Source organism: Mytilus edulis, chromosome 12 (genome assembly GCF_963676685.1).
Source record: "Mytilus edulis chromosome 12, xbMytEdul2.2, whole genome shotgun sequence".
Classification (NCBI taxonomy): Eukaryota; Metazoa; Mollusca; class Bivalvia; order Mytilida; family Mytilidae; genus Mytilus; species Mytilus edulis.
Window position 1 is genome coordinate 23,623,672 of NC_092355.1, and position 27,750 is coordinate 23,651,421.

General features: G+C 32.9%; 1 protein-coding gene across 4 annotated transcripts; it reads left to right on the plus strand.

Annotated features, from left to right (window-relative positions):
• The first annotated feature begins 1,956 nt into the window (after positions 1-1,956).
• LOC139498078 (ileal sodium/bile acid cotransporter-like) lies at positions 1,957-26,168 on the plus strand. 4 transcript variants are annotated; one of them, XM_071286402.1, is made up of 5 exons: positions 13,655-13,729; positions 16,230-16,336; positions 19,320-19,410; positions 24,245-24,464; positions 26,048-26,168. In XM_071286402.1, the coding sequence occupies exons 1-5, from the start codon at positions 13,690-13,692 to the stop codon at positions 26,070-26,072; spliced, it is 483 nt and encodes a 160-aa protein (XP_071142503.1). In that variant the 5' UTR covers positions 13,655-13,689; the 3' UTR covers positions 26,073-26,168. The 4 variants fall into 4 exon arrangements, with proteins under 4 accessions (XP_071142502.1, XP_071142501.1, XP_071142500.1 ...); XM_071286401.1 differs by lacking the exons at positions 13,655-13,729; positions 16,230-16,336; positions 19,320-19,410; positions 24,245-24,464; positions 26,048-26,168 and adding exons at positions 1,957-2,100; positions 5,559-5,971; positions 6,690-6,894; positions 7,956-8,792; XM_071286400.1 differs by lacking the exons at positions 13,655-13,729; positions 16,230-16,336; positions 19,320-19,410; positions 24,245-24,464; positions 26,048-26,168 and adding exons at positions 2,161-2,261; positions 5,559-5,971; positions 6,690-6,894; positions 7,956-8,792.
• The last annotated feature ends 1,582 nt before the right edge of the window (positions 26,169-27,750 follow it).

Sequence of the window (27,750 nt, forward strand, 5' to 3'; positions counted from 1 at the left end):
AAATTTTAAATAACTCAACTATCATAATATTCCTCTCATACAGGAGTAAAAGTTACCGCAAATATTTAATTTATTGGCCTTAAAGTTTTGAAGAAATGATGTATACATGGATCAAAAGAGACATTATAAAAAAGACAAAGAGGTTCATTAGAGGTATTTATCATCCTTAAATCATATTTTGTATAATATTCAATTATTTGTAGGCAGATAAAATAGATGTCGTTTTTCATTATACTAGACCTTTTTCAAACGATTGTACTGACTATGACCACACCTGCCGTGTAGTAATGCATGAAATAACCAGTATTACCAAGCTCATGCAATATAAAATTCTACTCAGGACAATATTTCCCAATATTCATGCAATAACCCTATATTACCAAGGGGGAAAAGTCACATTCAGTTTATTAAACAAAAAACTCTTGTTTAAGTACCGAACACGTCAAATTGATATTACCAAAAGTAGACTCAATAGTAAAAGTAATGATGCGAAAAAAGACAAATAAAAGAATACTATACTAATACATTATTCAGATGATAAATAACAAGTGAAACTGCGAGCTACTGCTCACTGATGATACCCCCGCCGCAAGTGGATAATATTAATAGTGTAAAAATATGCAAGTGTTCAGTAAACAGGAAGTTGTCAAGTGATGAATCTGAAAACGCATCACACGGTATAGCTGACTTATATAAATCCTGAAACCAAATTTCAGAAATCCTTGTATTGTAGTTCCTGAGAAAAATGTGACGAAAATTTTCAACTTGGCTATCATGTGTAAAATCATACAAGTGTTCGGTAAACAGGAAGTTGTCGAGTGATGAATCTGAAAACGCATCACACAGTATAGCTGACTTATATAAATCCTGAAACCAAATTTCAGAAATCCTTGTATTGTAGTTGCTGAGAAAAATGTGACGAAAATTTTCAACTTGGCTATCATGTGTAAAATCATACAAGTGTTCGGTAAACAGGAAGTTGTCAAGTGATGAATCTGAAAACGCATCACACGGTATGGCTAACATATATAAATGTTGATACCAAATTACAGAAAGGGTGGATGTGTAGTTCATGAGAAAAATGTGACGAAAATTTTCAACTTGGCTATCATGTGTAAAATCATACAAGTGTTCGGTAAACAGGAAGTTGTCAAGTGATGAATCTGAAAACGCATCACACGGTATGGCTAACATACATAAATGTTGATACCAAATTACAGAAAGGGTGGATGTGTAGTTCCTGAGAAAAATGTGACGAAAGTTTCATGGGACGGACTGACTGACGGACGGACTGATGGACGGACTGATGGACGGACAGACAGAGGTAAAACAGTATACCCCCCCCCCCTTTTTTAAAGCGGGGGTATAATGACATTTCATAGAAACCACACTTCTAGACCATGGTGTATTGTTTGCGAATTTGATAGGGAATATTTATCAACAGGGTCTTGTTATCTTCAGATGCACTTTAATGGGAAAAGCACAAAACGTTTCATGACATACCCTAGTTTCATCATTTTTCGTTTCAGACAATGGTGACGTTTTACAAGGTCTGAGGAGCAGCTGCAAGCTTTGAATACCAAATGAGTTTTGAAATGTATATCCCAGATGCCAGTGAAGTTGGTATATTGCTACTAAGGTATGGAATATTGATAATTTTAAAATCAAAATAGTCTCTTTTGTCAGAAATACTGGTACTGAGATGACTGATCATGTAAAATTCGAGGCACAAGTCTAAAATGAAAAAGAGGCGCACATTTCGTTCCCATTAGAATATCATTTTTTTTAAACGTCTACTTGAGGCAAAATTTTCCTTTTTGTTACATATAAACAAAATATGCTGTATGTTATTCCAAAGTAATAAAGCCTGGAAATCGCGTTGCTAGTTACATATCATACCTACTAGTCTCATCATAAAAATAAGAAGATGTTGTGTAATTTCCAATGACAAAAATTATACACCAAATTCTAAATGAAGTGGATGTCTCATTACCTATTACGTAACTTTACCTCATTTGCAATCTTTACATGACTTTTGTATATTTATTTAAGTATGATGTTTTGTTAAAATAATGTTCATTGACATATGTATCTAGAAAGGTAAGCAATTTGTACTTAAAATCCAATATATTGACAAAACATATTGAGAAAATTGGCATTGATAGATTATACCTTTTAGAATGTGCTTTATGGTTATATAGGTCCTCAACTGTTTCGGTTTTGTTTATGCTTGGATGTCAAATATTCAACTTCTGTTGAAGGTAAATCCAGATAATCGCTTAGGACGCATGAAATTTATAAAGTGCTTAATTAATTTATATTATTCGCATAAATTTGATGCTATAATTGATTAAAAATGAGGACATATAGATCTACAGTGACACTTTTCTAAACGAAAAATAACACTTTATGAATTCTGGCATCCGGAGCTCTATTGTGTATTAACCTTTATCGAGCCAATAATGTTTAAATACGTAGAAACATTCAATATAGGAGTTTAAAAGAGAATATAATTGAGATGGAAGCTTGCGTGGCATGAGAGAAATTACTGACTTTCAGCAGGAAAACTGAAAATCATAGTTAATTAAGATTGGAGTCGATTGCATATGCAACGTTCGTGATATCTCACAACCTAAGTGTGTGAACAGGCTAGTGATATCATCGTAACAGTAGTTCGACTACATAGACCAATTTGTCACCTAGGACTCACAGAACAAATATGAAAGTAGTCCTTCTGCTACAAACATAATACCGTTGATGTTGTTAACTGTTCAATTAAACTAGCAGATGAATATCATAAACGTATTTTTTTTTATATTTGAATCATTTCGAGCCCAAATTTAAATGATCTTGCAACAAAGTCGTAGGATTTATGTGCTCTATAGTATTCTAGTAAAAGATTTTAGCAACCCAACATGCTATATTTAGAAGTATTAGAATCCCCGACTTTCATGTGTCACTACACACACATGGATTGAATTAAAATTGACATGTTAAAAGTTGTTACATTTATAAATTAAGATAGAAATAGTTTTTCTGAAGTTATACTTAAGGTAAAATATTGACAGGGTTGTGAATTTTTAAAAATTGTGATAAATAAATACTACACAACAACGTTCAATCTGCAAATTTGCAAAGTAAAAAATTGTACTTTCCTCGCCGGGATTCGAACTCATGATATTTTTGTATCGTGACAACACCACCTGAACTGTGTCCATCGCTCTAAACCACTCCACTACCTAGACTGAACTTAAAATTCAGCTTTCTGTGGCCTAGTGATACTTTTCCTCTTCAGTAGAATCTATAACTGTAACCCAGTACATGATATATTAGGCATGAAGATAGAATTGATTGCAGATTAGCTAAATATCCAACGTAAAGGATCGTAAGATACAGCCCAAGAAATATTTATTTTGATAAGTACGTCTAAACAAGTGACACCTCTATAATTAACAGATCAATACAGCGGCTGAAACAAATTCAATATACAGGGATTTTAAATGTGTGGTATGGCACCTTATAAGGGTATATGTTGAGCAGGGAAACCGTACAATCTACATTTCATTAAAAGAGATTGCATTGGTACGTTAACGGGTAAGAAACCGTGACATCATAATATCTCTAAATGAGGCATTACAATTAACACATCTTCCAAGCTTAAAGTGAACTCACTTTGAAAATAAATTACAACCAGCACAATGAAATCCTCTTACGAAGATATTTTACTGTCGGATATAAGTAGCCCGGTGATCATGTTTCTATAACGCATTGAACTTGTCAAGTCGGTACTGGTTTTGAAAGAATCGAGAAATTTAAACACACTATATTTTGCTGTGTATTAAAAGTAATAAGTAACAACCTCCCTCAGATGCTAAACTGAGAAGAAGGAAGAATGGAAAGGCAACGATTTTGACGACATATCTGTTATGTTATTGTTAGTAATTATAACAAATGATGTATCTTGTTTTTGTAACAGGTAAACAATCAAATCAGACATTTGAATGATAGATGCAAATTATCTAATTAAATGACAATATGACACGTCTCGTGCATAGGGTGCAACAAGTGCACTTCGGCGTCTTAAAATATGGTATAATAAGTGTGTTAGGATAAAATGTATGTATTGGCCATAACAGAAGATATGCAGCAGTAATGGATTTTTAATGTCTTACATCATTGTGTAAATTTTACATTTCACATGTGTAATATTTTGCTCGATAAACTTTCCTTACGTAAGGTAAGTAATATAAATGAAACTGTTTTATGATTCTAGATTTTTAAAATATTCTCCATTGAAAAAAATTATTTGACCAAGAATTTAAAGTTTGTAGGATTTCAGAATATCTTAAGATTTTATTATTCAAAATTATTTTTAATGTAAAGATTTAGATTACGAGTCAATTCCCCTAAATGTCATTCACAGTCGAATTGTGTGTATCTTAAAAACTAACCAAAAATTACTAGATTGAACTAGTGAGCTGTTTGGCTAATTCCAGTGGCAAATATTTCAGGAAAAATAAATGGGTCGATTTGAAGGGTGACCATGTTGACTTCCACTGTAATAATATTGATTATAAGATAGGTAGAGAAAGTTTGCCTGGTAGGTAACTTCGAGATTTCCAGAAGAGTTGAATAGGTTCTTTTGCTTGCTAAGACTTGGACATACCCAAGAAGGGGCATCAGAGTTAACACCATCAACATGCAAATCGCAAATGACTTAATTCAAACAATTCACGTTGTCAAGCATTGGTTTTAATCCCTAATGTGAGAAGTCAAGCGATGAACGTATTACGATAATCTTCTGGTACGTACGCAAATATCGATATATAACTTCAACCCTAATAAATCAATTATAAGCTAGAACCATTTCAAGCTATATAAACCAACACAAAAGTTCCGAATTTATAGATAAATCCATAAAGATTATAAAAGAATGAACATAACGGTAAGGATTGTTCTTGATTTTCCTACGATGAAGACATTTTCTTTCAATCAGTTTATTTGAAGTATTGAGCTATCATGTCAGTTACTGCTACAAGTCCTTTGTTAATTTATGTGTCATTGTTATTTTGCTTAGTTTTTTGTGTTACCTATTCTAGCATCGGACTCACACATTTTGTAAACTGATTTTACTGTGCGTATAGTTGTGTGTTTATTTATTCTACATTGGCTAGCGTATAAGAAGAGGGTTGAGATCTCAGAGCTGCATGTTTGCGCCTGTTTCAATTCAGGAGACTCTGGCCTTTGTTAGTCTTGTAATTTTTATAAATTTAAGTTCATCTGTATGTTTTGGAGGTTATTATGACATCTGTTTTCACTGTACTTCAATATAGTACACATTTTGTTGAGAGGTGAAATAAAGCCCGCCACCTGGTGTGGGATTTTCTCTCTGTGTTGAAGACGCATTGATGGCTTTTGATTGTTTTCTGCTCTTTGAACGGGTTGTTGTCTCTTTGACACATTCCCTATTTCCATTCTCAATTGTAATCGATATATTGTTTCTTCCCGAATGATTGACATGATTTTTCTGTTTGATTTCAAATTACTTTTTTTCATAGATGGAAACAACAGCAACATGGATGAACATGTATAGCAATATGACATCGACTCAAAATGGCGGATCATACAATGTGACAAATGATCTAATGGCGACAGACGTTAGCGATCCGACTAAAAGGTTCATTAAAAAGACATCGGACATACTTATGATTGTTATTTTAGCCGTCATATTGATGTCACTCGGTTGTACCATAGAACCAACAAAACTTCTGCAGCAGATAAAGAAACCAGTTCCTCTCATTATCGGAATGGTATTACAGTTTATAGTATACCCGTTGATGGCATTTGGATTTGCGCATGCGTTTCAATTGAATAAGTATGATGCACTTGGAGTACTTATTCTAGCAACCTGTCCTGGAGGGAGTATATCAAATTTGGTAACTTTCTATTCGTCTGGAGATGTGTGTTTAAGGTAATTTATATGTATTCATATAAAAAAAAGCATTGAATGTATATTTTTGCGAGATATTCGAAATCCTATGGTTTTATCCATGTAGTGACATTAAAAATTAAGTCTCATAAAATCCCCTTGTTAAATTTTAAAGTTTTTGAAAGAAAAAATGTGCAAATGTTAAAAGTAAGAAAAATCTATCTAGGGAATCATTTCCATGCAAACTTTTTAATGGATTATAATTCGACAACAAGCTTATAATAAACCCGTAATTTTTTCTGCTTTTTTTTAGTTACTTTATTTACATACTTTCAATTTATCACCGTCTTTTAAAATGCTTGACACTTTGAAAAACAGTAGTAAACATCATTAAGAATACATAAGTATTATACAGAATTTGATAATCTTCGTTTTTTTTTCTCGAAAAACAAAGTTGATACCCATGGACAATTAAAATTCATGTCGCATTAAAACATACACGATGGAAATAAAACGACGAAAAGAAAAAAAAAACAACAATTACTAAACACAGAAAACTAAATATTGTTCAAAACTAACCCAACGAAAAACCTGATTGTGAACGCAGTTGACCCGAAAAGGCAGTTCCTCCATATAATGTGGCACCCTGTGTTTTGTTCATGCAAATAAATCATATTTCAAATTTGTGGACTAAATTTATAAATATCCTTATACATGTTATAATGATTATGATAAAAGAATTATTACCATTTAATTTCAGCGTTTGCATGACCACAGTTGCCACTACAGTTGCAATAGGCATGATGCCATTAAATCTGTGGGTGTATTCCCGTAGTTTCATTACATCGACGCTAAGTGTGCCATACGTCATCATAGTCATCTCTTTGGTTACGATACTTGTTCCTGTAGCTATCGGAATAGTTATCTTGAAGAAGCGTCCAATGCTCGCGTCATATATCTTAAAGGTATTCTTTTACTTTCATATGCCTTAAACAAGATACTAAAGTTACTAGAAATCATTCTTTCTGAGACACGCTAGAAAGGTCACTTGACTAAGTTCTACCTTCAACTATTCATCAACAAATATACCATTGAAATAGGTTTGAATATTGTAAAAAAATCATTTGAAAGGTCAGATAACTAAAAATGCGAAAGATACCAGTCGAAAATAAACGGACAACGCCATGGCAAAAAACGATAAGACCAAATGACAAACAACTGTTTACATGTACAATGCACAACAAAGAAATTGTGTACACATCTATTCATTATTGTGCTATATGCATTGATTGTTATATGAATTGTTCATTTAAATGTGTGAAGGCCTTGTGTGAGACTAAACAATTGTATGTTAATTCAGTTACCTTCGTTAGATAAAGAATTTAGTATTATTATTATAAAACTGAAGACTGAACAAAAGTTAAACAATCCCCGCCAAAAACCAGGGGCATCTCATTTGTTCTGAAAGGAAAAACAGACACTGATCTTCATGTGGCACCCGGTGTATAATATTCTTTTGCAGGCTGTTGGAGTGCTTTGGATGCTTTGCATTGTAGAAGTAATTGCTTTCAATATTTTTTGCAGGCTGGTGGAGTGCTTGGGATGTTTTTCATTGAAGTAGTAATTGTTATCAAATTTTTTTGCAGACTGGTTGAGTGCTTGGGATGTTTTTCATTGTAGTAGTAATTGCTATCAAATTTTTTTGCAGGCTGATGGAGTGCTTGGGATGTTTTTCATTGTAGTAATAATTACCATCAATATGTTTTGCAGGCTGATGAAGTGCTTGGGATGTTTTTCATTGTAGTAATAATTACCATCAATATTTTTGGCAGGCTGGTGGAGTGCTTGGAATGCTTTTCATTGTAATAATAATTACCATCAGTATTTTTTGCAGGCTGATGGAGTGCTTTGGATGTTTTTCATTGTAGTAATAATTACCATCCATATTTCCATATTTTTGGCAGGCTGATGGAGTGCTTGGAATGCTTTTCATTGTAGTAATAATTACCATCAATATGTTTTGCAGGCTGGTGGAGTGCTTGGGATGCTTTTCATTGTAATAGTGATTGCCATCAATCTTTATCTCTATCCTGGATTGTTCCATTCAGATTGGAAAATGATTCTTCTAGCAATTATACTTCCGTGGTTTGGAATGTCTGTTGGATATGCAGGTTCAAGAATTGCATGTTTTTCTCACAAACAATGCCGAACCATCGGTATTGAAGTATCATCGCAGAATGTTGCCCTATCAACGACTTTAATTTATCTATCTTTTGAAACGGATGATGCAACAAAAATAGTTGTCTTTTCTTTGATTTTTGGAATATTTAGCATTATCTCCCTTGTTATATTTACTATTATCTTCAGAATATACATTAACTGTAAAACGAGAAAGAATAAATCGTTGAACGGAAGTGGACCAAAGGAGAAGAAAGAAAACATTTACAATATTTCCATTACAATTGCTTCTCAAGATTGAATTGAAAATTAGTGTGTTATATCAAAGACTTATAATACCAGTGATTAGTGACTCGCCTAGCTATCGTTTAATGACAACCTTAGCTGTATATGGCATTTATGAATATTAGGTCCCCTATGCTCTTCACTTTCGACTTATGAGTCTCATGTAGAGGAAACCCGAGTCTGGCGAATATATAAAATTTCAAACCTGGTAACTATAATGAGTTTATTAATCTCGCGAAATGAGTTAAGTAAATAACATTTTTTTGAATATATATATAAATATGTTTTGAATATTCTTTTGTGTCAAATACTATCATCAAACATGTCAAACGATACTGTTGCTATTTAAAGTCAAACATTGTAACACTCTAGAATAAAATAAATTCATGATTGCAATTTTCCCAATGTAACATTTCTATCATCTAAAATTAGCGATAACGTTCCTTGTTTTATTTTAATGAAAAAAGGGGAAAACACGTTTTTTTTTGTTTTTTTTGTAAAGAATATGACATTTTGCAAATTATTGTTAATGTAAATTGAGATGTATAATCACAGAAAAAAACTATTATCTATAGTGGGAGAACTGTTGATTTTACATGCAGATTTTTTTGTTTTTAATAAAACCGAATACATGAATGAAAAAAAAAACAATGATGAGCAGCATTTCTTCTAAATATGATCAATTTAAAGGGAAGGGGGCATGTTGTCTAGCATTGTTTGATTTCTGATTGTTTGGATTCTATACTAATAACAAGTAAAATGACAAAAATACCGAACTCCGAGGAAAATTCAAAACGAAAAGTCCCTAATCAAATGGCAAAATCAACTGTCATATTCCTGACTTGGTGCAGGCATTTACTTATGCCAATAAGGCGTGTTTACCAGAATTTATTCAATTTATTATACTGCACGTTGAAATGTCAGATTTTGATTAGAGAACGACCATTTGCTATTCTGGTGGGGGTGTGGGGTAGGGGGGTGGGGGAGGAGGATTTTGAAAAATAAATAACTCAGCCTTGATAATCACAAAAATAAATGGTTTGTTCTGTGGTAGTTGGAAAATAAATTACTTGACTTGCTATGTTTTGAAAATAAATAACTCAGCAGGTCTAATCGAAAGTATGAGATGGCACCAGATTCTTCATAAATTCATCTTTTTTCCAAAAATAAAATCGGGAAACACTTCCCAAATCTTTTAATAATAAAAGTATAAATATTATTTAGATATACTTGAAATGTCTGAAAATTGGTTTCATTAATTTATAACTTGATGTATATTTTCTCAGGAACACTTACCTCACTTTTATTACAGGGCCGTAACTGCGTTGAGGCAAATGCCTCATGTATAGGAAATTTCAAAACCAAACGCTTATCTTCATTTCAAATTGTGTTCACGGCGAGTGCCTTGCAAGAAGCAAGTTCTATTCTTCATCAGACGAAACCCTTGAATTTTTGGGATAAATAGTTTTTATTTTTTTGTCTTTTGATCATTGATTGCCCTTCTGTATTCTGTGAGCTTGCTTTAGTAATTTTGTCATTAACTTGATCATGAGTTTAAAAAAAATCAGCAGCCACAGACTTAACTATGTGAATTACATTTTTGCTTTATCATGCATCTTGGTCTTTTGATGTTGTCCCTAGAAACTTAAGTCTTATACTGAATCTTTACATTTTGCTTTGAGACCCATCACCAAAATATTGTCAAAAAATTATTAAAACAGAACTTGCATTTTCAGATTAAGAAAGGGTCTGGGGAACACCCAGAAAGCATGATTTAGCATCATTTTTTCTATAGCTTCTTGGACCTTCAGCAGCATTAAAACTCTTCAAAAAACATGATTGCCAATAATTTTAAAAAAGACTAGTTAAAACCAAACTTTAATGCTGTGTATATATGTGACCAGCCACGACATATCCAGGCTTATGGAGGTAGAACGTCATTGTGAGAAAATCGCCGTTAACTATATGTGACTAGCCATTTCCAGGCTTAGGAGAGTACATTGTCTAAATTAGATTATTGTATATTTATTTAGAATATTCCGAAACAAAACCCTCTGTCATGTTATTATGACATATTTGTTGTAATAGCAATGAAACGAGTCATTTCGAATACCGGTATGAAAATGAGACTGTTCTATGACGACTGCATTTATTGAAGCCACTAATTTATAAAACACAAAATTATTGTATTTATCGGCTTTAAGTGATGTTCAATAGCGTATTTGAACTTAAAGACTTATATTTACTACAATGCAAACAATTCTGAGCTCTATTTTAGAACATGTAATTTAAACTTGTTGAAATGAAGTTAGTTTGAAATTTGACAAAGTAAGCTTTAAGAATTCCTTTTTTTTAATTTAGATTTGTTATGCACGTCTCTAAACATAGTATGCGACGCGTAACAGTTTATAAGTAGGTGTTCTCATATATTAATTTGATACGGTGCATTTATTATGGATATATTTCAAACTTCATTTATGAAAGAAAAACTTTAGAGCTGAGCATTATTTGTTTGTTTGTAGGTCTATTTTTGAACATTTAATTTAAACTTGTCGAAATGAAGTTAATTTAAAATTTATCAAAGTAAGCTTTAAAAATTCCTCTTTTTTTAATTTAGATTTATTATGCATGTCTTTATACATAGTAAGCGACGCGTAACAGTTTATAAGTAGGTGTTCTCTTATATGCATTTGATACGGTGCATTTATTATGGATATATTTCAGACTTCATTTATGAAAGGAAATCTATAAAGCAGAAATTTGATTTTTGTTTTTTGTTTGTATCAATTTAAAATGTAGATTCAAATATTTTTCACTTCAAACGATAAAGTAAAACTTCTTCAAAACTTATATATGATGTATAGTTCGGCGTCCGCAAAAAGGAAGCCAACGAAAGTGTTTATCTCTTCTTCAAAAATACGTATTTCATTGAATCTCGATATTTATCATGTTTGTAATTTTTCTAACAATGACGTTCTACCTCCATAAGCCTGCAAATGTCATGGCGGGTCACATATGCAATACATGTATATGCAGGTGGAAATATAGAAGATTCAATTCTGCTGAGGAGGATGATTAATTCTGATTAAATGGTACATAATGACTTGACTATGCATGTATTATTTATAATAAACAAATAATTTAAAAATTGTATGTTTTCGAATATTATAAATATAGTTGTGAAAATAAATAATCAGTCAGTGATGAAAATGAAAAATCTTGCTTCAAAAATGCAGAAAATAGATAATCTGTCCTCTTAATTTACAAAAATAAATAACCAATCCAAAACAAATCCTCCTGGATCCCCCAGAATATCAATTGGTCGTCCCCTTAGCTAATACGAGGGAGACAATTTACTCTATTCCATGGCCGAGCGGGAGACAATATTTATTGTAACCCTCTGGCTAAGACCAATCAAAAATTGGTCATTTAAATGACAATTACTTGAATTCACAGACAGACGTAAATACCTGCCATGTCAATTCCATTCCTTCGTATGAGCTATCAATACCCACCATATAACTTTTGGACATATCTAAACTTATTTCTTCATGCAACAACAGGGTGGAGATTTGTACTGAAATAAGTTTAAAGTCAGTGAGCACACAATAAATGACATATACTATTTATATGATGTTCGTTTAAGATGGTGGTTTGTTTTCTAAATAATACATTTACGTAAAAAAGTGATATTATCGGTGGTCATATGAAGCCGTATAAATCCCTATGACACCTTTAATGTTGTTAACTTTAAAATAAGGATCGTTGTAGCTGCAGCAGCAGATCAGATTTCGAGTCGAACAATCCAAGAAAAGGACTTTGAAGCTCTCATTCCATCGGTGTAACACAATTCTTGATCCGTTTGCAATACACGGTGCAACTAGAGAGTTGTCATTCATCAGTGAGGCAGAACATGTAATAGTGGTTAGGGAAATCTACCTTTAAAAATTAAAATCACAAACATACTGAAATTCGAGGAATATTCAAAAAGTACCATTCATCGTCAAATGGCAAAATCAAATGTTCAATTCCATCAAACGAATTTTTAACAACAGTCATGTTCCTGACTTGGTTCAGGAATTTTCTTATGGTTTTAAAGCTTTCTAAACCTTTCGCTTGTATGAACCCGATTTACAATTATCTATCTAGATACTAATGGATTTCGATTTTCTTTTAAAGCCACAAGTGTTGTATAATGGTATAAGCAATTATTGTATATGATACTAACTTAGAATTTATTTGCTAAATGTTAACCTGGTATCTATCATAAGCGTATTGGATGTGTAGAATGTTTGTTCGGAAGTCACGTTCGCTTAGGTGTGTAGAATGTTTGTTTGGAAGTCAAGTTCGCTTGGGTGTGTACAATGTTTGTTTGGAAGTCACGTTCGCTTGGGTGTGTAGAATGTTTGTTTGGAAGTCACGTTCGCTTGGGTACATAGAATGTTTGTTTAGAAATCACGTTCAATTGGGTTTGTAGAATGTTTGTTTGGAAGTCACGTTCGCTTGGGTGTGTAGAATGTTTGTTTGGAAGTCACGTTCGCTTGGGTGTCTAGAACGTTTGTCTGGAAGTCACGTTCGCTTGGGTACGTAGGATGTTTGTTTGGAAGTCACGGTCGCTTGGGTACGTAGAATGTTTGTTTGGAAGCCACATTCTTTTTGGTACGCAAAATGTTTGTTTGGAAGTCACGTTCGCTTGGGTACGTAGAATGTTTGTTTGGAAGTCACGTTCGCTTGGGTACGTAGAATGTTTGTTTGCAATTCACTTTCGCTTGGGTGTGTAGAATGTTTGTTTTGAAGTCACATTTGCTTGGGTGTGCAGAATGTTTGTTTGGAAATCCCCTTCGCTTGGATTTGTAGAATGTTTTTTTGGAAGTCACGTTCGCTTGAGTGTGTAGAATGTTTGTTTGGAAACACCTTCGCTTGGGTGTGTAGAATGCTTATTTGGTCGTCACATGTATGTGGTTGTGAAGAACGTCCGTTTAGCGGTGTGGATGTACAAATGCACTCTAGATTTCGTCCGTTTTGCTGTACGGATGTATATCCCTGTCACGTCTGTTTGGTTGTGCAAGATGTATAAAATCTCTGGCATGTCTGTTGGTTTAGTAAAATGTATAAACACGCAGTCAATTGCAAATCGTGTGTTTCGAAATACGTACTAAACCTTAAGACAAAAGAAAGATTAGCAACTTCTTATGTCATAACTTTTGAAAAGAAATCTAAGTTCCTATCCTACTTTGTCTGATAAAACCATACTGTGATTTACACTTGACCTGAAAAGAACTTTTTATCTAGTTTGAATGATTGCCATGTATAGATTACTGAATATAGTTGTTACAGGTATAGTTACATTTCATTATATTTAGTTTCAATACATCTTCCAAAATGATTTCAGAAGACGCATTCTCGTTAAAGCCAATGATCAAAAACGAAGCATAGTTGTGTATTTGATGTAAAATTAGGGGTGTAACGATGACAAACCGGTCATCGAGGAAATTTTGATTTATGAAAAGGCTACAAAATTATTTTAGGGCTATATTGGTCTTCTTAATTTTTCCTTAAAAAAAATAATAAACCTGTACTGTGTTACAACCGTATATAAAACCGACGAGGAACTGTATTATATATGCTGGATACTGACGTTGATTGTGAATGTATTGGCTTGTTATGGTGTTCTTTTGTTTGTCTCTATAAATATATTACTTTTGCTGTTCGGTCTGTGTTTAGTGGTATCCATTAGACGTTGCTCTGTACTTATACATCCCGTCATTGTGTTATTGTTCTATGATAATTTTTGTATTCTTGTCTTTCATTTTTGCTACATGTAATATGCTTTGTCTGTATGCCTTTTTGTGTTTCTTTGTTACATATGAAGTTGCTCTGTACTTTTATAGTCAGTCATTGTGTTATGGTTTTATGATAATTCTGAATTCTTATCTTTCATTTTGCTAGTCTGCCATGTCTTAATGCCTTTTTGTGTTTCTTTGCTAAATATGACGTGACTCTGTACTTTTATATTATTATATTATGGTAAAGTTTTTTTAGATATGTGTTTGCTTTTATAGTGATTAAGAAAATAATGTTGACTATAATCCCTATTTTTGACATTTTTACCTATTTTTTCTGTTTGTTTTGTTCACACATCGTTGTCAATATATTAGAATTGTAAGTGACTTCCATACAAGTGAGAGGTTTAGCTAGCTATAAATCAAGGTTTTACCCACCATTGTTTTCTTGAAATGTCTATGTATGTTGCATTGTTGTTTTGTGTTTTTGTTACAATTTAGTGTTTCTGTTGCTTTGTTGTTTTCCTGTTATAGTTCATGTGTTTCCCTCGGTTTAAGTTTGTAACTCGGATTTGTTTTCTCTCAATCGATTTATGACTTTTGAACAGCGGTATACTATTGCTGCCTTTATTATACACTTTGTTGAAATATTCCTGACTTGGTACTTTAAGAAATGATTGTAATAATTTTTTTCTGTCTATTCAAAATAACATAAAAAATGCGGCGCACATTCTAAAATAACCTGCTAAAAATATATTTCTTTTTTTTTTTTTTTTTTTTTTTTTTAAATTTGACATTTGTTAGTGGATACATCAAATACCGGTACCTTATCCCGGCCTCGTTAACCGTTAGTAGCATATAGTCAATTTTAACTGTAATACATACATTTATAAATCATTGTAAGTTATAATATATCCAACTAAAACATTATCAATACAGAACGATCAATAAATATGAATAGATAAAAAAAAATATAAAGAATAAATAAATAAAAATCACAGAAATTTGGAATTTTGGAAAAAACAAAAAATTAAAAAAATTAAAAAAAATTAAAATAATAAATATATTTTACTTACAGCATTCATAATGTAGCTTGCAGGATTTATTTATTCAAATATTTGCGTACAGGCAATAACTTAGAGGAACATACATGTAGTTATAAACATGGACTAAAACATCAAGCATTATATATAAACCAACATATAACAGTATCAATTCATAACATAGGTGGCGATGTGGATAAGGAAAGAAATGTACATAAAAATAATTCCGGTACATGATGTACCAATTTTTTGATAATCAACCTAGCCTTCTAAAATTGGAAGCCAGGGGTCCCATCAGATATTGGCCATATGAAAAGGTTTTCTTTTAAAAAATAAATTCTTTTCTAGTGCCAGAGATTCTTTGAGGTAGTTTTTAAGTCCTGTTAAATTTACCTTTTTTTTCACATAGTTTTGTTCTGTAAATATAGAATTTTGTCAGGAGTATTATTAAGTTTTTTATCATATTATTTCCGTTGTTACCTAAATTTCCAAATAAAATAATATCTATATTAAATGGAATCAATATTTGTGTTTGGTTATAAATCCAATCACCAAGTTCAATCCATAAATCTGAAATTTTATGGCATGTCCAAAATATTTGCTCAATATCTTCAATAGCTTCATTACAGAAAGTACATTTATCTGATTGTTTTATTTTAATTTTAAATAAAAATTCATTTGTGCCTATGATTCTGTGCACTATTCTGTACTGGAACCAATGAAGTTTAGAGCTTTTTGTGGTGTAGAAAGACATATTATGCACTTTTTTCCAATCAAAATTTTTATTTAATCTTAGAGACCATTTATCTTCACAACTAGGCCTTGTACTAAAAATATACTTCTTACAGTTAAATTCAAAATTCCATTTTAAGCCGGAGTAGACCATAAAAAAAAGTTGATGACGTAACGGTCACATGACAAAATCATGTCTATGAGCTGAACGACAAACACTGTCAGCAAATAAGAAGAAAATTAAAAATTGAATTATTTGCACATATCTTTTTATTTTAGCATGTTTATTTGGTTTCGTATTTAGCCAATGTCAGAATCACTGGATATATCATGGACATTCCTGCTTTTACTTCAGTTCATACCAAACTGATTGGTATCAGGCATCGGTAAGTTAATACGCAACAAATTGGTATCAAACATCGGTCAGTTCATACGCAACTGATTGGTATCAGGCATCGGTAAGTTCATACGCAACAGATTGGTCACAGGCATCGGTAAGTTCATACGCAACTGATTTTTATCAGGCATCGGTAAGATTATACGCAACTGATTGGTCACAGGCATCGGTAAGTTTATACGTATCTGATTTGTTTCAGGCATTGGTAAGTTGATACGCAAATGATTGGTATCGGGCATCGGTAAATTCATATGCAACTGCTTGGTCAAATGCATCGGAAAGTTCATACGCAACTGATTGGTATCAGGCATCAGTAAGTTCATACGCAACTGATTAGTTTCAGGAGTCGGCAAGTTCATACGCAACTGATTGATATCAGGCATTGGTAAGTTCATACGCAACTGATTGGTCACAGGCATCGGTAAGTTCATACGTAACTGATTGGTATCAGGCATCGGTAAGCTTATACGCAACTGATTGGTTTCAGGCATCAGTAAGTTCAGTAAGGGGGTGGGGGGAAGGTTATGTTTTTTTTTCTAAAAAAAATATTCTGGTCAAGCAGATGACAACAGAAATATTCTGAATGCAAATTCCCCTATACCTTGTAGTGTTAAATTTAAAAATAAATCGTTCGTGTTTTGCGAGAATCCCCCCCCCCCTTTTTTTAAGTAAAATTGTTGCTTCCTAAAACCCCTAAAATAAATACTTTTAATAAATAAATAACCTAAAGAATATATGTGTATTTTTTGTGTATTTTTCAATTTTTCAGAAAACGTGTACTAAAGCGTCCTACATGAGAAATCCCAAAGATGTAATGCAAAACAAATTTTAATTGGCAAAAAACACACAGTAGAAATTAAAAACAAAAATGAAGCATGGAAATACAAAATTGTGTGTATTTTTTTAATCGTCCATATAGATGAGTACTATCTGTTATATATTATTATGTCACCCGATCGACAATGTCGGGTGACATATTGCTTTTCCTCTGTTTCTTTTTCTGTATTATTATTATTATACGTCCACCTATTTTGTCCGGCAGTTTTCTCGGAGCCAATGGAACCAATCTTAATGATAGTTAAGTATAATAGGGAAAACAAAATTTCGGGTTTCTGTGGGTCTTAAGACCATCAAAAATGGCTGCTGTTACCATGGAAACAGAACAATTGTGGAAAATTCCAGTTTTTGGTTTTGGTGAATTATTTGGAGATGCTTGAACTCAGAATCATTATATTTTAATACAATGTAGGTGCCAGCCATTTACTGGTTTTGGATGATTTTGGCAATCATTGGAACTACTATGTTGCCATGGAAAATACCCCAAAAGTTTCAAAAATATCAAAATGCTCCAAATTTTTTGAAACTTCATAGTAACGATAAGCAACATTGGTATCTTCAGAATTTGGCGTTGGAATTTCCAAAATGTGTGCCGTTACCATGGAAACAATGCAATAAGGTCAAAATGCTCTAAAAACTTCCGGGTTTATTGAATAATTTTGGTATGCTTGAACCTAAAATCATCAAATTTTCATACAATATAGTTGTCCACTATATACAGGTTTTGAATGATTTTGACAATCATTGGAACTACTCTGTTACCATGGATACAGGATCAAATATTTCAAAATGCTCCAAAATTGATGAAACTTAATATTATTGTTGACTGGCATGTCTGGATGAGACTTTTGACTTTGGAATTTCCAAAATGGCCACTGTTGCCATGGAAACTGCAAAAAAGTCTAAAATTCTCAAAATGCTTTGAACTTAATGAAACTTGATATTATTGTTAAATGGCAAGTAATGATGAGACTTTTGACTTGGAAATTTTCAAAATGGCTGCCGTTGTCATGGAAACAGCAGAAATGTCAGGGTTTTTTTTTAAATGCTGTGAATGTACTTAAAATTTACAGAAAGATGTATTGCCATGCAAATATATGCATTCACTGTTAAACAATTTTTAAATGGCTGCCACTTAGTGGCAATTTGGGGAAGGGTGACATCTGCTATTGCTTGCAATGGCAATTCTAGTTATTATTTAGTTCGCTTCAAACTCTGTTCAGTCATATGTTTAGCAGGTTGCATTTGGACAGGATATCTGAACTGGTATCGGTTTTGATATTTTTACTGGTATCGTTTGCGATATTTGAACTGGTATCGGTTTAGATATCTAACTTGGTATCGGTTTAGATATTTTTACTGGTATCGGTAGAGATAAATGAATTAGAATAGGTATAGATATTTGAATGTACTGGTATCGGTTTAGATAATTGTACTTGTATATCGTTTTAGATATTTAAACAGGTATCGTTTCAGATTATTGATATGTGTACTGCTATCGGTTGAGATATTTGAACTGGTTTACATCGTTTAGGATGTTTCAACTGGTGTTGGTTCAGATATTTGAACTGGTAACGGTTTAAATATTTGTACTGCTATCGGTTGAAATATGTGTACTTGTATCGGTTAAGATATTTGAACTGGTATCGGTTTAGATATCTGAACTGGTTTCGGTTGAGATATTTGTACTTGTATCGGTAAAGATATTTGAACTGGTATCGTTTTAGATATTTGAACTGATATAGGTTTAGATATTTGAACTGATATAGGTTTAGATATTTGAACTTGTTTCGATTTAGATTTTTGAACTGGTATCGGTTGAGATATTTGTACTTTTGTCGGTTGACATATCTGTACTGGTTTCGGTTGAGATATTTGAACTGGTATCGGTTTAGATGTTTCATATGGTATCGGTTGAGATATTTGACTGGTATCGGTTTAGATGTTTCATATGGTATCGGTTGAGATATTTGAACTGGTATCGGTTTAGATGTTTCATATGGTATCGGTTGAGATATTTGAACTGGTATCGGTTTAGATATTTGAACTGCATGGTATTGGTTTAGAAATTTGTTTGCCTTTTTTACTGTTTTTTTTTAAATGTGCAGCATTCAGTTCAATAGTATTGCTTTCAGGGGAAGTGTAGAGAACATAACTCAGTGTTAGCGTTGATTCAGTCTCAGGACGTCAGTGATTGGATAGACACTAAAATAAAAGGACATAATGGTAAGTGCATCTATACATTGCAAAAAAAAAATTGGTTGCAATGAAAAAGACCCTGATTTCCCAGCGAAATAAATACCGATAACTTCATGTGAAACAAATTTGATAATTTCACTCTTCTAACGTAAGATAACAATGTGTGTTAACAATATGTTGTCATCGTCGATTAGTGGAAGATATTAGCAAGCAAAATCGAGGGAATTGTGCAAATGATGATACAAGCATGAAAGTTACCACAAAGCATCATTATCATATACTTTTTAAGAAATAACTGCTGTCCATTAAAAAAAAAAAAAATTCAAAATGGCCACGGTCATTTTCTAAAATGGCTGTTTTCTTCAGTTTGAATATACTGATTTTCTGGAAAACTTTTCTTTGAACTTCTTTTAGTAAAAAACAATTATCAGGTTTGGCGGCTACCTTCCTTACATCACATATTTATAAAAAAAAAAATGATTATTTGACATATCCAGTATTTGCGCATGCGCAAAAATGTTACAAAATTCTTTAAAAAACATTTGAACTATTTACTATATATTTAGTGTTTTTGGATGGCTAATGATATTATGAATTGGTTTAATAACATAATTCAAGGTTATGATACACATGTGTTTAACACTTTTGCGCATGTGCTAACTATTTATAGACATCAAGAGCAATTTGTATGCACTACCAGGCAATTATCAGGTGTTCGATGGATAAGTGTAACCGCAATTCAGCCACTTTTGGAAATGTTTAGTGAGCAAATTCACTTGGAATTGCCTGATTTTTACGGAAAAGATAAGTCTATCGTCATGTTTGGTGGATTGCACATGGAAATGACTTGTTATATATATATATAAACTCTGTATGATATAATGCGTGATAGGGGATGGACGTGTTGTCTTACTGAAGCCAATATTGCAACACCAATAACGGCATATTTTTTTTAATGTATGTTCAAATGTACCTAGGACTAGACAGGCGCATCAGACAACTTCATGTATTTTGCTTGAACTGTTAATTTCGGATTATGAAAGCTAAACTCAGAATGTATAATTATGTCATGTGACGTTCAATGATTTAAAATCCTGGTGTATAGAGTCATCGCAGCCACAGTTTCATTCCTGGCGTTCAATTATAAAATAAGAACGTCTTCTGATTTTGGTATTATGCTAATTTCATGAGTGAGGTTTTGTACTTTACAACAGTCCATATAAAGCATGATAGCGTATTATTTTAGGTCTTGATCGTGTAAATTATGCTCGAGCGTTACCTACCCATCTCCAAGATATGACTTCCCTTCGCGAACATCACTCACAGGTGGCAATGGAATTTGAAAATGATAATTTCACTGTACGTAAGACCAGCAAATCTCTTTCTTATAACACAATTGATCATGCACAAAAACAGAATAATGCAATTGTGAAGGGCGATGTTGGTGCCATAGGATTAACCGAAGATCCAGTTTAGACAAATGGATGGTAGCTGAACCAGGAGTCAGTATACCAGAAGATGAATTTGAAAGATCTTGAGGTTTGGGTCATTCTATAACAGATGAACGACCTAATGAAGACTCTACGAAAACACAAAAAGATGTCTTTAAACAGCTTTTAAGACTTTGTAAAGTGATGAACGAGTTTGGAAATTCAATTCTAGAAGAGTCGTCAGATTTGTAAAAAAAATACTCCATTTAGGAAATTGTTGAACAAGTAAAATATGTAAATAAATTCCAAGATATTGGTCCAAACAATACGAAGATCTTTTGAAGCAAATGCAAAACGAAGGAGAGCCTGCTTTTTATAACCAAATAAAAATATCAACTTCTGTTTTTGGCCGTAAAATGAAACTTGAAACGTCTTTGTCAAAAACAAAGCTAGAAACCTTAAAAGAGATTTCGATATCTTTTCTAGACTTTTCATTTCTTTTCACAGTAGACAGTTTTACTTGGAATATTTCTTTATCCATAAAAACAAACTTCTCCTCCGTCTTTATCTCAAGATGTTTCTTGAAATAGTGGTATTAAATCGCTTCAAATGTGTTTACTTGAAACATTCTGCGATTTTCTGATCCCAATTCGGACGCATTTATTGTTGGTGGGACAGCTATGGTTAATTCCAGGTCACAAAATTGTGGAAAAATATTTGATTTTTATGCAAATGATGTCATACTGCCTCACATAAAATTTTGTATCGATAAGTATTCAAGAGTAGACATTGCATTTGATGTTTACTTAATGAATAATTTAAAGGCTGTGACAAGACACAGGCAAAACTTTTGTGCCAGATGGAAAGGTGTTGGTTCTGGTAGAACACCGAGGGTTTGGAGTAGTATTCTCTGTGAAGATGACAACGAAATGAAATTGTTCAAGTTTCTTGCTGACAAAATTGCTTCTTAAGAGACTAATAAAAATGTGTATGTTATAACTCATGGTGAAAATATTTTTTGCAATTTCAATAAGGATACTTCCTATTTACCCCTTGTAATCATGAAGAAGTAGATACACGAATGATTGTCCATGTTTGGCATGATTATGAAAAGTGTTGTAAAATGTAATTTTATGTAGTACTGACACAGAGGAAATTATGAATTACAGCAATTGCAAAACTCGGTAGGACACATTGTGGATAGGTTATGGAAGGAGTAAAGACTTTTGATGGCTTCCTGTACGTGACTTATCAAATGCGTTTGGTCCTTGTATAGCTGCTCTTCCTTTAGTCCATTCATTCAGTGGATGTGACACTTTGTCGAATTGTCGCGGGAAAAGGAAGAGGTCAGCTTGACATTATTGTTTGGCTTAAGTATGAAGCGAGGCACGATGTGAATTGTTTGCCAGGAAGCAGCGGCATTATGATGCAATTCTGCCTACAAGAGGTTCTTTTCCAGAGCACATCAAAAGAGAAGTTAATCAAGGAGGAGTTGTTTGGGCTCAGCCTGATTCATCTATTCGACAGACAGGTACATGTACCAAGACATGAACACTGGGGTTGGATGAAAGAAAGAATCAATGACAGTTGGAAACCGAAATGGACTTCTGTGACTGCCGTTGCATCCTCGTGTCTGAAACATTTGAAATGCGGAGGCAAAAATTCAGCTGTGTTGGTAACTGTAAATACTACCGTTCTGACCTTCCTTGTACGGGTTGTTGTATAGGCAACTGTCAGATAATTATAAGATAAGCAACCTGTCTTTCTAACCAAACTAGGCATTTAAACTAAACAAAGAGTGTTATCACTTGTTAAGTTGATGGAAATTATAAAAATATTTTCTCCGTATCTGCCTCCATTTTGGAACCTGAAATCACTATTTTTCTTCATTTATGTGTTGTTTTGTCGTACTTAGGAAATTTTTTTTAACGTTTTATCATAACTTACATTGGATTATACCTATAACACATTTTTCAAGGATTTATATCCCATGTGAAGTTGCTTGAAAGTATTGAAATTGTTGACTTTTTTGCTGGCATTTTGAAACCGGAAGTCACCTTTAGTTTCATTAATGTATTGTCTGGTCGCAATTAAGAAACTGTCATTTACTTTTTATCAAATCTAACATTGAATTTTACATATAACACACCTTTCAAAGGAGTAACGAAGTATTGCCGATTTGTAAAGACGCCATTTCCAAAATGTGTGGTGGCCATTTTGAAAAATTGATTTTTTTCTGGTCAGTAGCGGATTTTTTTTATAAGTATCATTTAGTTAACCTTTATACAAAATTTCATGCTTGTATCACGATTTGCACAATTATGTCCATAATATCTCCCACTAGATGACGCTGCATTAATATCATTGATTGATTCACTTCTTAATCGATATACGTTCAGGGGCAAATATTTTATGTATGTTCTGCACGACAAATACAATTGAAAAAGCGTAGACAAAAAAAAGTGCCTACCATTTTTTAATTCATTTCTATTCAATAGTAAATGGTCAGTTTAATAAAAAGTATATCTAATACAATAACTGGAATTTCAACTCGCGACCGCACATCACTGATATTTATATGTCATGCGCGTCGCGCATTCGTGAATTAATATCTTGTTCTGTCAATCGTTAAATATTTTACTATATTTGAATTCTTGGATTATTCATTCTATAATCAATATTATATTGTTTGTTAATGGCTATCGACTTCTAATTTAGATTACATATACTACAATGTATTTTATGCATGTATGTATGTATATGCATCCTCGGGTTTCAATATGCTGTTCCACGCCTAGAATCACAGCAACTTTTATTGACCATGTTGTCAAAGAGCTCGACCATTTACTTGGCCTTTTTAACATTTTTTATTCGAGCTTCACTGATGAGTGTTATGTAGACAAAACTCGCGTCGGGCGCACATTTAATCCTTGTACATTTAAAATGTATCTTTAATGAATTTATTTATTTGAAACCACGAAAACATGTTTCAGATTTTAGTCATTTCGAATTCCTGACATTTTGGTTCGTTGCATGTCAAGGTTGTAGATAGTTTTTCTACATATAGAAATATTGTTTTCACGATTTGTTTTATAAAATCAGAGACTTTAAGATACTTTCACAGGTATGCAACAAATATAACTATAGGTTGATGAATATTATCTTGGAGTTGTGATTTCCTGATGTTAGGAATTATACAATATCCTCGATAAAAGAAAAAAAATATGCAGTTACAATGTAACGTTGATATAACAGCAACACAATAAAAAGAGACACAAGTTCTTTAAAAATAGAGGTTGAGTCAACCAATCTATATGTCATGTTATATACCTGCTGAAGACTACCGAAACATAAATATATACTACTAGTAGTAGTTGTTGCATTTGGTTTGAATTAAAACCTAGTAAAATGTAAACTGATAAATATTTTAGTCGCATATTACGTCGGGGCATCAGATGAGTTTGTGGAGGGAACATGGGAGTGGGCATTTAGCGGGGAACCAGTCACATTGTCTAACTGGGCATCAGGACAAGGTCAAGGAACTAATGCGGATGCTAATTGTCTAGTTATTTTTAACAAGGATCCAAATGTGAGAGGCACGTGGTATGACGAAAAATGTACCCATCTTTACAACTTTATTTGTCAACAAAGGTGAGGACTAATTCTTAACATGATTTTTAAAGCAAAGCGTTAAAATGTCAAAGTATGTAATTTTCGCAAAAAAGGGGCGTATTATTTTCTGATTTCTGAAAAATCCATCAGGTATTCACGATATCAAAAGTTGGAAAATGTTTGAAATATAAAACGTTAAATGCAGGAAGTAATTAAAGAAAACAAAATAAGCGATTTTGGATTAAATTATTGAGGCAAGTAAATAAGTTCCGTGAACAAAACACCACACAGAGAAGTAAAGAAGACCAATTAAACAGACGAAACAATGACAAGACTCGAGTTAGCACGACTGCAGAAATAGTTTTGCATTTACCTTTAAATTATAGGTTTGTTTCCTGGTTTATTGTTCAAAATATACCCGACGCTAACAAAATATTGCATCGTTGTCTATACACTTATAAAGCACAAAAATGTCAGTATTCACCTCAGAAGCTAACAAAACCTTTAAATAGACTTATTAAGAAGGGATATAGTTACGAAACTGTTGTCAGGTCATAAAAGATTGCATATTTTGGCGTTAATATTGATTCACTTATAGGGTCTTTGAATCGGAACTAAACACATTTATTATTAATAAACCAGTTGTTGGCATGACACGGGTTATGTTCTCCTCATATATGTTTGCCTAATATTCATATGATGAAGACATAATTTTTCAATCAGTTTAATTGAAGTCCGGAGCTGGCATATCAGTAAACTGCTAGTAGTCTGATGTTATTCATGTATTACTGTCATTTTGTTTATTTTCTTTGGTTACATCTTCTGACATCAGACTCGGACTTCTCTTGAACTGAATTTTAATGTGCGTATTGTTATGCGTTTACTTTTCTGCATTGGCTAGAGGTATAGGGGGAGGGTTGAGATCTCACAAACATGTTTAACCCCGCCGCATTTTTGCGCCTGTCACAAGTCAGGAGCCTCTGACCTTTGTTAGTCTTGTATTATTTTAACTTTTAGTTTCTTGTGTACAATTTGGAGTTTAGTATGGTGTTTATTATCACTGAACCAGTAGATATTTGTTTAGAGGTCAGCTGAAGGACGCCTCCGGGTGCGAGAACTTCTCGTTGCATTGAAGACCTGTTGGTGACCTTCTGCTGTTGTCTGCTCTATGGTCGGGTTGTTGTCTCTGACTTATTCCCCATTTCCATTCTCAATTTTATATATATATATTGAATTGTCTCTCATGGAAGAGTCTTTGCACAGTCTATGTGAAGCAGAATCTGCTTACCCTTCCGGATCATCTGACATCAAACTAAACATCATGTTTGTTTTTTGATCGTTTTTGCAATGGCATTGTAAGCTCGATTTCGACCTCTGAGCTTGATTTTTCATTTGGTATCCTTCGTCTCTTTTAAGCTTTTATTCTACAACTTTAATCTAACTCATGATAAAAAAAACACACATATATTTAGAAACTTTTTTTTATGAAAATGTAACACTTATGTAACGTCGTTTATCCTCTTATTAGGTAGTGGATGAAACAATCATGTGTTCGATTTTGTGTTTAAAGAAAAGAGTTGTATGAACAATGTCATTTAATTGTGTTTTTATTTTATTTTCAGTGCTTCTGTGCCAGTTGTTGGATAAAGTATAGACGTTACAAACCCCTTATGACTTATACATTTGAATAAATAAGTAAAATAATACATGCATGTATTTGCAGCTTTTAGAAATCAATTAAAGCATTTTCATAAATATAATATGAACCTTCCATGTTGTAATGTTACACTACTGCTGCAGGTTAAGGTGAATATTTGCGCTTGTTAAAATCCGCTTTATTTGTTTGCATATGTCCTTAGTCAGGAACCTGATGTTCAGTGCTTGTCGCGATCGTTTGTTGATGTTTTTATCGTTTCTCGTTTTTATATAGATAAGACCGTTGGTTTTCCTGATTTTTAATTGTTGTACACTGGTAATTTGTGTGCCCTCTATAACTAGTTGTTCGCTGTGAGCCAATGCTCTGTGTTGAAGTACGTACTTTCTGTTTATCAAAATTCATCCCTGAAATAATTGTCTAACCGATATATGCCAGTTGTCTTTATATAAAACATAACCATCGTCCTTAACATGCATGAAATATTTGCCACTGGATGTTAAGCACCCAACAACCAATTATATAATGACGTCTTCTGTTCCTCGATTATGACATTTTAGAATTAGATTTATTAACAAATTTGTACCAACCATAAGCAATGTGCATGACAGGTGCCACATGCTAAACAGGAGTTTCTTATCCTCTTGTTAGACCCCAAATAATGACCCCTCTCTAGTGATGTTTACTTTGCTCATCTTTGTTTTGTTAAATACTGTTTTGCGGACATGTTTGTCTTTTCATCATTTTTCGTCGTTTGAAATGACGTCTGTTTCATCTAATTGTAATTTCTGTTTCATCTAATTGTAATATCTGTTTCACCTAATTGTAATATCTGTTTCATCTGATTGTAATGTCTGTTTCATCTAATTGTAATATCTGTTTCATCTAATTGTAATATCTGTTTCACCTAATTGAAATATCTGTTTCATCTGATTGTAATATCTGTTTCATCTAATTGTAATATCTGTTTCATCTAATTGTAATATCTGTTTCACCTAATTGTAATATCTGTTTCATCTAATATCTGTTTCATCTAATATCTGTTTCATCTAATTGTAATATCTGTTTCACCTAATTGTAATATCTGTTTCACCTAATTGTAATATATGTTTCATCTAATTGTGATATCTGTATCACCTAATTGTAATAGTAATATCTGTTTCATCTGATTGTAATATCTGTCATCTAATTGTAATATCTGTCATCTAATTGTAATATGTTTCATCTAATTGTAATATCCGTTTCATATTGTTGTAATATCTGTTTCAATATGTCATTGGGTTCACCACGCGACTGGCTGGACGTAGGTTACGTAGGCAGGCAATAATTACCATTTAGGCCCTTCTAGTGATACATGTACCTCTGCTGGTGGTCTATCAGTTCCCAAGGATATCATCAGCTTAGTAGTCAGTACTTCGGTACTGACATGATTTGTTACAAACCTTTTTGAAATTATCTGTTGATAAATTTTAAAATTATTAGAAACTAAGGTCTTAACTCCCTTAAGCAAAGTTGACTACTGTTATACATGTACCGCTGTCCCAGGTTAGGGGAGGGTTGGGGTCCCGCTAAAATGTTCAGCCCTACACATTATTTATGTATGTGCCTGTCCCAAGTCAGGAGCCTGTAATTCAGTGGTTGTCGTTCGTTTATGTGTTACAATGTACATCT